At 36.7% G+C, this 12,237-nt stretch overlaps 1 protein-coding gene and 1 pseudogene across 5 annotated transcripts in view; both read left to right on the forward strand.

Annotated features, from left to right (window-relative positions):
* The window catches only part of LOC146469997 (uncharacterized), a 92,604-nt gene that overhangs the window by 68,762 nt on the left and 11,605 nt on the right, over positions 1 to 12,237 (forward strand). For 3 of the 5 annotated variants that reach the window (XM_085122089.1, XM_085122088.1, XM_085122091.1), the window contains exons 4-8: positions 432 to 552; positions 1,307 to 1,381; positions 2,149 to 2,220; positions 3,021 to 3,101; positions 7,548 to 7,619. In XM_085122089.1, the coding sequence (XP_084978215.1) occupies positions 432 to 552; positions 1,307 to 1,381; positions 2,149 to 2,220; positions 3,021 to 3,101; positions 7,548 to 7,619 (421 nt within the window). The remainder of the gene's footprint in view (positions 1 to 431; positions 553 to 1,306; positions 1,382 to 2,148; positions 2,221 to 3,020; positions 3,102 to 7,547; positions 7,620 to 12,237) is intronic. The other 2 variants (XM_085122085.1, XM_085122087.1) reach the window with 1 other exon arrangement.
* Positions 3,583 to 5,113, forward strand: LOC146470001 (neuromedin-K receptor-like; annotated as a pseudogene).

Below are 12,237 nucleotides of genomic sequence, written 5' to 3' on the forward strand. Positions count from 1 at the left end.
AACGCAAAACCAGACCAACTTAACGTCTCTCTCCAATGCTTTGCGAATGTTAACAAGAAATGGCTCATATATCATGGCCGCTAAGCCAATTAAATGCCTGGAATTGCATTATACAATTATCCAGTTTTTAATAATGAAAAATCATGGAACATCTCGAAGTAACATTCAATCAAAATGACGAGCTTTGACTGTGAACTGGTTCACCAGTGAAGTCTTCGTCCCGTCCGATTATCTGCTCCTGGGTTTCTGAGGATATGTAGTCACGCCACTCCGCCAGTCAATTTGGTCCAGGCTCGATTCCCGTCTTTCTTGTTATTTGTGAGTTGTGTGTTGTTGGTTCTAGTCCTTGACCGATAAATTTTCTCCAGGTACTCCGGTTTTCCTCTCTCCCCCAAATCAAACATTTCCAAGGTTCTTTTGTTTTCTTTCAGGTTGCTCACAAAAGTGTAAGTGCTCAATGCTTCAGCCACGTCCTTCTTGGATGAAAGTCCAATGCCTTGGACAAAACCTCAACATACCTCCATATGACATCCCACACACAGCCAAGTACTTGTAAGTCCAAACATTGGGAACATATCTTTAACATGTATCAGTAATACTTAAACCCGGTATAGTGCAGTCAAAGAGCCTTCTTTTCTGAAAACAGTTTCGATCAGTTACAGCTATTCGGTTCTCAGTTTGACTAGTCGACTTCGACTCGCCAACTGAGTTTACTTGGGGAGACCGAATCACGCATAAGCTTTCTAGTTTCTTTTCGGTCTCCTCTCCACTTTTTCTTTGTAACTTAATTTAAACTATTTTATTGTGTCTTGTTTGTAATTTCTTTGTGTGGCAAATAAAAATAAGAAAAATAGTAAGCACAATTCTATTCACGACACTTTCTGGGTTTCTTCATGCTAATGCGGTGATCAGGTATAGCTTAGGCCACGAATTAAAAATAGTTTAAATAAAGGTTTGATTGGTTTGGCATTGAATTAATACACATAACTGATAACTGGCCAAAATTTGAACTGCCAGTTGATAAAAGCTGTTCCGTTTTCAAGGAATTAGTGGGCGTGATTGTTTTCCGTTGGGTAAGAAACAATTGAAAATGTTGAACCAATCAGATCGAAATTACAATAGACCGTGGTGAATGTCTACTTATCGTATGTTAACTATTCTATAAGCCTTGTGACTGGTTACGTTGCCTTGAGCCACGCTGTCAACTCACCAAAAGTAAAAAAATTTGCCGAATATATTGCTCCTTAATCTTGTTATTTTCATAATAGCATAAACAATTTACCTTGTCCTCATGTGTTGATTCCAGATTATGTAATGGCGATTCTTTGCGTGGAAGTATTCCTGTGGGGTTTTTCAAAAACTTAACGAGTCTTCAATACTTGTAAGTACAAATTAAAAAGCATCTATCAAAACACCAGTGTCAAGGTACTCCCTTGGGGTTTTTCCAGCAGAGCTGAACTAATTTGTATGCAACTTTGGGCTTGCGAACTCGCATAATTAACTGACTAACGGTGTGTGAAACGCTGAGACTTTATATATTAATAGTTTTTCATTTCCTCGAGATAGATAGGAGAAAACGGTTTTGTAATTGTCAAACAAACTTGAAATATAGAGTTTTCAGGGCCACTTTGTATATATTAGTGTGTGTGTGTTTTGTTTTTTAACGGTAATGATCGATATTCATCACGAATAACCTGAAATTTCGGAGATAAATTTTCCCAGCAAACGGATTGCACGAATGACGCTACCAAGAGAAACCGCGCTTTTATTCAAACTGACAATACAAGTCTTAAGATCCAATCCGTGTTAACTATTAGCGGGCAAGCCCAGGCAAGTTTATTGTTTTTATTTTACTGGAGTGACGCCTATTAGTAAACCCTCGGCACTTATTAGTATGAAGGAAGCAAATAAATTAGTATGCGGGAAGGCACTGACTAGGCACTTAATTAGTATGCAGGAAGGCACTTGATTAGTATGGAAGAAGGCACTTATTAGTATGCAGGAAGGCATTTTTTCCCTAGGTTATAACGAGAGGTGACGTCATGGACTCGAACCTTATGCATATCAATGATTTACCTCGGTACCTCGGCACTTACGGGGCTTAATTCCCCTGAAGGTATACTACTTCTGTTATTGTTCCATGTACAGGTCAATACAGAGGACATCACTAAACAATTTGACAGAGGATGCGTTCCTTGGGCTCAAAGAACTTAAGATTCTGTAAGTGAGAAATAAAAATTATCATGTGGATATTTAGCTGTGTATTGGCCAAAACAGCTAAAATGTTCCACAAAGAACACCTTCTTTAAAGTGAAATCACTCTTAGAGCACTTGGAGGAAAATGTGAATGGATTTATCTGCGGAAGAGTAAACTACAATTAGTTGTTAGCAGCTTCTCCAAAATTCACAGTAGGAACTTGAAAAAATTGGCCGAGTCAGTTCAAGTTGCAATCCATTTCCATCCAAGCCATCTGCGGACAAAAATGATTCATTCTTTTTTCTGTGTCCTAGAAGGATTATTTTAACAAACTTGAACCATTATTTTAATGTTCCAATCAATAGAAATATGTCTTTTCGCTATTCAAAGTGAAACTAAAAATAGGTGACACTGCCCCTTTAAAGACCAAAAAAGTATGGCTCGATCATACAAATTGCGGACTCTCTGACATTTGTAGTGGAATGAAGACATCTATATGCACTCGTTTTCTGGCTTTGTTCTTGTGCTTTGGAGAAAGTTGTTTTAAGTTAAATAAAGGATCTTATCTTATCTTAACAAAAACTTAAGTACTATTGCAGCTAGAGAGGCAATTAAATGTTTACATAAGTAAAAAGCCAGTAAGCCCATATTGAATAGCCCATTTTACAGTCAGTGACCTGGTCTTTGAGTGTAAGCGAAGATGGAGCTGACTTTGTTTTGGGGTAAACTTCACTTCTTTACATATGTAACCCATAATGTTCTCATGCTAGCTAGTTTGCATTTTCATTTGGAGACTCAAATGCTCTTATTGTTTTCTCTTCAGGGAGATAAATGATCATTACATCTATCCACTATTTGAACTTAAGCCCGGAGTTTTTAACAATTTGTCGTCATTGGAATATTTGTAAGTCATTGTTTATTGAATTTCCTATGTGCTAACAACTAGCCTGCAAAGGGGTTCCTTGAACTCTCTGCGTACGGACTGAGAAATAAGTAACTTGTATGTAACTTACTTGTCCTTTGTATCATCCAAGAACTCTGATTGAGTTTAGGCTTTTCTGTAGTGAAGGGAATGTATTGGACAGGGATTTATGGCTGCTGCCCTGATTGGCTGCTATATGTCGAATACGGCGTCATCATAAGATCTCCATTTTGGTCTGCTTTTAATCAGCTTGTCCCCCCCCCCCCCCCCCCCACCCTTTCAGCGCTTGAACCCGTTCCAACTCATTTGTTTCTTTCTGTCTCTGCCAATCTTCTCCACGTGTCTCTCGGTCTGCCCTTTTTTTCTTCTTCCCGCTGGTGTCTAATGCAGTGCTATTCTTCCGTCATCTTTTGGCTCCTTACGTAGAACATGTCCTATACATTCGCAACTCTGGGATTTCATCATGTCCGTAGCTGAGGACATTCCTGTAACATTCAAAACTCAATTTTAGTTGGGCTGAATTTAGTACAACACTGATGTTATTTGAGTAGCTTATGAAGCAGAAAAAATTCACGTAACGAGTTAAACAAAGCGTAAAATTGAGATAAATTGAGATAAGTCTTGCCGAAAGATCGCCTGATTTTAGCCATACTTCACGCGATTTTCGACAAGTTCCAACTATTACATTGTGAACATGGCTGTTTCCGACCTGGTTGGTGTAGTCCTCAACTGGCCGCTGTATGCCACTTAAGGCATCCTCAAATCTGGCGGAAGTCTGATTTCACAGTCTTTTCTCGCTTCGTTGTCTTGTAAGCTGGGTATTTACTCACGGTCACTGTCTTATGTAGTGTCTATCCTGAGTTTGGTGCTGATGGAAGTTGACCGATTCATTGCAACCGCATTCCCACTGAATACTGTACACGTGTCTGGAAGGATTCGGAAAATGTTGCTGTTTCTCACGTGGCTTCTTCCAGCTCTTAGTCTCGCCCCGCTTATTGTCCATGTCAAAATCATCGAGGTTAGAAGACAGTCCTTTTGCAGAAATATGATAAGCAAATCGTCGTTGAAAATCTATTACTTCTTTGCTTTTGTTTTATTGTACTGCGTGGCGTTGATTTTAATACTTGTTTTGTATCCACTAATAATGAAAACTTTAGAAAGAACAAGAGTACAGTTTCAAAACAGCAACAAAATTACAAGAGGAAAGGCAAAAAGACACAAGCAGGAAAAAAACATAATGAAAATATTTGCATCAATTGTTTTCGGATTTTTTGTATGCTGGACACCTCATTACGTCTATCTTTTTCTAAAATCACTCTATCCTGCGATATTTGTTAAGGATAAATGTCTTCTACTAGTGGGTTTGTTTTATTATATATTTCCTTTGCTTAATACAGTGATAAATCCATTTATTCTGATCACGTTCAGCTCAAGTTATCGTGCAGGTGTAAAGAGGTTATGTTCCTGTTTGTTTCTGAGATGTTCCTCCAATCGTATTGCACCAGGAGGTGCTTCCTCGCTGCAGCGGCGACAAACGTTAGACACCATTAAAATGAAGTAGACTTCTTTAATAAAGAGAGCGTTATATTGTACACGCATAATCAAGTCAACTTAACTCCACAAAACTCAACTCACGAACGAACGTTTGAACATCAATAAGAACATTGTCAATTCAGGTAAAAACTCTATTTCATTAGCACGAGCTGTGTATGTAATAGCTATATTATAAGCAGTATAAGAGATAATGTCAACAGATATTAAGCTTATGTATGTTAAGATGTCATGTCGAAAAACTTGTAAAAAATTTTTTTATCAAATCAATAGAAACAATGGTAATAAGTAATATCGACGTACTTAAACGGGGAAAAAATACAGGGTTATAATTAGTAAAGTCAATTAGTCAGTGGTACGTAGAAGGGTGTTTTTGTTCCGAGCTTAAAGGGACACAGTCACCTTTGTGACCACGCTGACCTGGACACTAGTTTTGTCATTTTGAAAAACGTCCACCTCAACCCGAAATCAAACATATGCGTCGAATGCATCTAGAAATCCGCTTCAATCTTCCCAGTGTTTTATTGGATTTTCAATCTTTTACTGGAAACCTGTTGCTGAGTATGCTTTTGCTCATCCTATGGTATTATTTTATCATACTTGGATAAAACAGTTTGGATCGCGTCTCCAACGGAACATGAAAAGAAGAGGTGGGAAACGTGAAGCGCCGGGCGGAAGAAATCGCCCGCGTTTACCAATATAACGAGAGAAATCAATCAAAAACATTGGAGAACAAATCTCCATTATACATATTTGGAAAATCGCATTTTCTGAACCTGGCGAAAGGTTCGTGCGGAGGAAATCTTCGTAAACGGTTAGAACTTTGCGTCATAGCTGCTTGGTTTGGAGCTCAGACGAAGACAAGCTTCGGTACACCGTCGATTATCTCCTCGACAAGGAAAACCTCTTTTAGAACCTTGTTTTCTACGGGTTGAGAAAGCGTTCTTATAATGACATGGGTTTGGTTTCTAAATTTAGCTAACGGAGAAGTTGTAGAAACGAAATTATAAACGCAAAATATATGATTGAAAGCAGAAATAAAGCTTGCCGGTAGTTTCGCTACAAAGTCGTTTCGCTACACTGCAGTTCAGGCGATTCGCTACGTTTTAAAATTGACATATTCTCTAATATTTGAACTCAATTTGCTTCTCATGCAAACACTGTAAACGTAGAAACAGCTAAGATAATTTTTCACACGACCGGATACCGTGGTAATGAGTGTTCAAACATGACATTAGGTCTATAATCACTATAATAATTTTGACTGGCAAACACTTCAACTCGAGAAGGTTTGTTTGGGTTTTTCAAAGGATGCGCTTCTCAGCGCGAGACTTGCGGATGAAGTGTGATATGCAAATCAGCTAAGAAATGGTATCTAATACGCATGTGCACCAGGTGACTGTGTCCCTTTAAACAGATATTTTGAGTACTTCCAACTTACTGAAATTACTTAATGAGAAAGAGCATCTGGTTTTGCGAGTGTCCTTTGTCATACCCGACATTCTGAGTTTAGAAGTTGAGGAAGCTTTCATTTCAGGTCTTTTTTCAATGAAAATGGCCCTTCTACTAATACCTGTCTTGAATGGGTTATTTTAGCCGGGAAACCCTCATTAATTAATTTCTCAATGCCAGTTGCCTGAGAATAGAATGACAACAAATCCACAAACTTTCTGAGACTATCTGGTCATAGAATTAAAACAGAATCAGTTAAAGGACTGAGGCTTTCTGAAAGCCTTTAGTTACTTGCAAATCTATTTAATATCTGTTGAAAATGGAACCTTGACCTGTTTCTATTTAATAAACCAAAAATCAAAAAAAATATATCCTTCACATAACTCCTTTTACTTGGTAAAATAGAAAAAAAATCCAAGTGACTGGTAGGTGGCAGATACGTCTCCGGGTAACATGAAATCAACTTCAGTTACAAATTAACAAAAACTGTTAAGGCTGCCATACTAAGACGTAAACAGTACCGCCATAGCCTTATGCAACCGATTCTTTCAATACAGATTTCCATCAAAAGCCATTAACTTTAAACGCTTTATAGTAATAAAAGGTCCAGTGACATTAAGTGCGCCTTACTAAACAGACGAATAATCTCTGTTCCGAAAAGAATAATAACTCTTTGTTTCGACAGGTACCAGATACTATTCAGTTGACAGATAATAATAGGCAAGTGAAAATAAACGATAAAACCGAACGTTTCGAAGTCGTCATGACGCCATTATCAAGTTCGAAATAATAACAATAAAGTCAATGTCAGAAATAGTTCACCAAAAATTAACATAATATGAGAATATCTAATTACTTCGAACTTGATAATGAAGTCATGACGACTCCAAAAAATTGTTCGGTTTTATCGTTTACTTTCACTTGCCTATGTATATGTAACCCTTTACTTACAGATGATGATGATAATAACAACAATAATAATAATAATAATAATAATAAAGGTAATAATTTTTTTATTAAAGAAAATGATATAATAAGAAATTCACAAGTTAAAAGTAGAAAAAAGAACTTTTAAAAACTATTTACAATTCAATTCAATGAAAAAAGAAACAACTTTTAAGGCGATATTTTTTTAAAGAGAAAAAAAATGTCATAAAGTTACTATGCTATTCTTATAATAGTAATAATAATAATAATAATAATAATAATAGTAATAATAACAACAATTTATATAGCGCTTTACAATATTATTACGTTAAACATGTAATCTTAAAAATACAAAGTTGATAAAATTATAAAGTCAAAAGAGATTCCATCACTATCAATATATCAATATCTCAATATCTATCAATATCAGCCAGCAAAGAAACACGAAATAATCACTGCTGATCAGCTGAGTAATCACGTTCCGTCGTCTTTTTGTAGGGATCTTTCTTGGAACAAAATTTCTCAGTTACCCGACTCCATATTCCAGAAGTTAACAGAACTGATATCACTGTAAGTTGTATTTTAATGTTTTTGATAAAATGGATGTTTCCGTTGTTTTTCCGCTAACCTACATGTTTAAATTACTTCCCTTGGTTAGCTCAATTGATATGGCGCAATATTGCACAGTACTGAGAGATTTCGGGCTCGAATCCAGGCCGGACTGTGCTTAACGCCCTGTCGCAGTTCAGATGATATTGTAATGGGCAGTGACGTTAAGCCGCTGGCCTTCTCTCTCTCCTGTCATGTGCAATGTGTAGCTAGAAAACGTTAAAGAACCCCAACGTTCTTAGAAAAAAGTTCAGGACGTAGTCCCCTCTGTTACGTTCACCGACACTAAGGTGAATAATTGTTTTAGTATATACCACACAAGCTGAGTAACTAGAGGACCAAAAAATTATTTTATTTCTGACGATATGCCGACAAATAGTATGAAATTTTAAAATCTCGCGCGCCACGCGGTAAGCGATTTCTTATTGTAGAAAGTTCCGTCTCGCTTTCTTGCAGACAATTAAAACTTTTGGAGACACTTGATTAGTTCCTACAGTGTCAATTTTTCAATTTTTCTGTGAAATTCGTCTTGTTGTTGAAACCATGCTGAAAAATAGTTCTCGGCAGTTTTCGTAAACAAGGTATTGTATTTTCATTTTTCGCCTTAGAAAATGAGGTTGAAAAGATAAAAATAACTTACCATTTAATGCCGTCAAACCAAACTTGTTGCCATTTGTGTATTTTTTTTAGCAGCCGTCTCGTTTATCGAAATAATTTCCTCTTAAGTGACCGTGGCGAAACGGAAAGCCATCTTGTTTCTCCTCGGCTGCTCGGAGGTGAATAGTACTTGGCTAATCACCTCCGAGCTAGCCAATCAACGCACGCGAAAAGTACTATTCACTTGTGCAGTATATACTAACAACAGATATTAAGCTTATGTATGTTAAGATGTCATGTTGAAAAACTTGTAAAAAATTTTTTTATCAAATCAATAGAAACAATGGTAATAAGTAATATCGACGTACTTAAACGAGGAAAGAAATACAGGGTTATAATTAGTAAAGTCAATTAGTCAGTGGTACGTAGAAGGGTGTTTTTGTTCCGAGCTTAAAGGGACACAGTCACCTTTGTGACCACGCTGACCTGGACACTAGTTTTGTCATTTTGAAAAACGTCCACCTCAACCCGAAATCAAACATATGCGTCGAATGCATCTAGAAATCCGCTTCAATCTTCCCAGTGTTTTATTGGATTTTCAATCTTTTACTGAAAACCTGTTTCTGAGTACGCTTTTGCTCATACTATGGTATTATTTTATCATATTTGGATAAAAACAGTTTTGGATCGCGTCTCCAACGGAACATGAAAAGAAGAGGTGGGAAACGTGAAGCGCCGGGCGGAAGAAATCGCACGCGTTGACCAATATAACGAGAGCAATCAATCAAAAACATTGGAGAACAAATCTCCATTATACATATTTGGAAAATCGCATTTTCTCAACCTGGCGAAAGGTTCGTGCGGAGGAAATCTTCGTAAACGGTTAGAACTTTGCGTCATAGCTGCTTGGCTTGGAGCTCAGACGAAGACAAGCTTCGGTACACCGTCGATTATCTCCTCGACAAGGAAAACCTTTATTAGAACCTTGTTTTCTACGGGTTGAGCAAGCGTTCTTATAATGACATGGGTTTGGTTCCTAAATTTAGCTAACGGAGAAGTTGTAGAAACGAAATTATAAACGCAAAATATATGATTGAAAGCAGAAATAAAGCTTGCCGGTAGTTTCGCTACAAGGTCGTTTCGCTGCACTGCAGTTCAGGCGATTCGCTACGTTTTAAAATTGACATATTCTCTAATATTTGAACTCAATTTGCTTCTCATGCAAACACTGTAAAACGTAGAAACAGCTAAGATAATTTTTCACACGACCGGATACCGAACTAAACAATTAAATGATTCTTCGACTTCAGAGGGATTCGTTGACGTTTGACTTTACCTGAACAAGTCCATCAGTAAATTTTCCATGGTATCCAGAAAATGAGTGTTCAAACATGACATTAGGTCTATAATCACTATAATAATTTTGACTGGCAAACACTTCAACTCGAGAAGGTTTGTTTGGATTTTTCGAAGGATGCGCTTCTCAGCGCGAGACTTGCGGATGAAGTGTGATATGCAAATCAGCTAAGAAATGGTATCTAATGCGCATGTGCACCAGGTGAGTGTGTCCCTTTAACCCTTTCACCGCTAAAGGCGACTAATGTCGCCGTTTTAGAGGCTACCACTTTCAAGATTGGCCACGTTCTCAAATCCAGAAATCTGGTTATTATGGTCTACTAATAGTGTTAATTAGTAGGTGTTTTAGGCTTTAAGAGGAAATAAACTGAGTTTATCTTCCGTTTGCCGTTCCATATCAACATTTATTTTCAAGCAAAACCAAAAATGCCCGTTTTCTGCTGCATCGACAAAGCTGAAAAACACACATCTTTGCTTCCAATTGTTTAGTTCAAAATCTCATTTTAAAACCAAGATTCCTTCATGACAGCAAACCTTAATCTCATGACTAAGCATTTATCTCCAATTTTGCCCTTCACGCGTACAGCTGTTCGAACATCAGCCATTTGATTCGAGCCACTTTTCAAAGCCCATGATTTCCCCTTTGCCGTCCGAGTTGCATTCTGGGTAATTTCGATACAACGACGAAATGGAGGTCCCACCATCTTAATTTAGTAGTTTTTTTATAAGTGTCGAGCCACCCGGTCCTACTGGCAAAATATCGCACACATCGTTTTCTTTGCAAGTCAAATCTCCCCCAAATTGCCTAGGTAGGTCCGAGAATCCACCCACAGAACGGCCAGGGAGACGACTTCACTCGTGAGCCACCATGACTCGATACGAACACTTTTGGCGTCCCAGTCGCTATGAAATCATCTCTCACCTCTGGATTCTTTCAGAGGATTGCCTCTACTGTCCATTCCAGCTTGATGATGCCAGCCTGGGAGCCTCTGCAGTGGAAAATGGCCCCAAAGTACACTTATAAACCGACAACTTACCGATTAGAATGTGTTTGTGCTCGCGAGCAGAACAACAACGGTTCAAATAGGTGACGTCACAAAAAAACTTGAGTCCTCGTTATTGCAGGGCGGCGAACATTTCAAAGGAGATCTTCATATAGGACAGCTAAATCCGTTTTGGTCATCTACATCGAGATAATTGTCCAGAGGGTCCAAGAAATTTGGCAGTGAAAGGGTTAAACAGATATTTTGAGTTCTTCCAACTTACTGAAATTACTTAATGAGAAAGAGCATCTGGTTTAGCGAGTGTCCTTTGTCATACCCGACATTCTGAGTTTAGAAGTTGAGGAAGCTTTAATTTCAGGTCTTTTTTCAATGAAAATGGCCCTTCTACTAATATCTGTCTTGAATGGGTTATTTTAGCCGGGAAACCCTCATTAATTAATTTCTCAATGCCAGTTGCCTGAGAATAGAATGACAACAAATCCACAAACTTTCTGAGACTATCTGGTCATAGAATTAAAACAGAATCAGTTAAAGGACTGAGGCTTTCTGAAAGCCTTTAGTTACTTGCAAATCTATTTAATATCTGTTGAAAATGGAACCTTGACCTGTTTCTATTTAATAAACCAAAAATTAAAAAAAAATATATCCTTCACATAACTCCTTTTACTTGGTAAAATAGAAAAAAAATCCAAGTGACTGGTAGGTGGCAGATACGTCTCCCGGTAACATGAAATCAACTTCAGTTACAAATTAACAAAAACTGTTAAGGCTGCCATACTAAGACGTAAACAGTACCCTATGCAACCTTTTCTTTCAATACAGATTTCTATCAAAAGCCATTAACTTTAAACGCCTTATAGTAATAAAAAGTCCAGTGACATTAAGTGCGCCTTACTAAACAGACGAATAATATCTGTTCCGAAAATTAACAAAAAAAAATAACTCTTTGTTTCGACAGGTACCAGATACTATTCAGTTGGCAGATAATAATAGGCAAGTGAAAATAAACGATAAAACCGAACGTTTCGAAGTCGTCATGACGCCATTATCAAGTTCGAAATAACAACAATAAAGTCAATGTCAAATAGTTCACCAAAAATTAACATAATATGAGAATATCTAATTACTTCGAACTTGATAATGGCGTAATGACGACTCCAAAAAATTGTTCGGTTTTATCGTTTTTTTTTCACTTGCCTATGTATATGTAACCCTTTACTTGCAGATGATGATAATAATAATAATAATAATAATAATAATAATAATAATAATAATAAAAGTAATAATTTTTTTATTAAAAAAATAATATAATAAGAAATTCACAAGTTTAAAGTGGGAAAAAGAACTATTAAAAACTATTTACAATTCAATTCAATGAAAAAAAAAACCTTTAAGGCGATTTTTTTTAAAGAGAAAAAAAATATTATAAAGTTACTATGCTATTCTTATAATAGTAATAATAATAATAATAATAATAATAATAATAATAATAATAACAACAATTTATATAGCGCTTTACAATAAAATTACGTTAAACATGTAATCTTAAAAATACAAAGTTGATAAAATTATAAAGTCAAAAGAGATTCCATCACTATCAATATATCAATATCTATCAATAT

Source organism: Pavona decussata, unplaced genomic scaffold (genome assembly GCF_977016875.1).
Source record: "Pavona decussata unplaced genomic scaffold, jaPavDecu1.1 SCAFFOLD_114, whole genome shotgun sequence".
Classification (NCBI taxonomy): domain Eukaryota; kingdom Metazoa; phylum Cnidaria; class Anthozoa; order Scleractinia; family Agariciidae; genus Pavona; species Pavona decussata.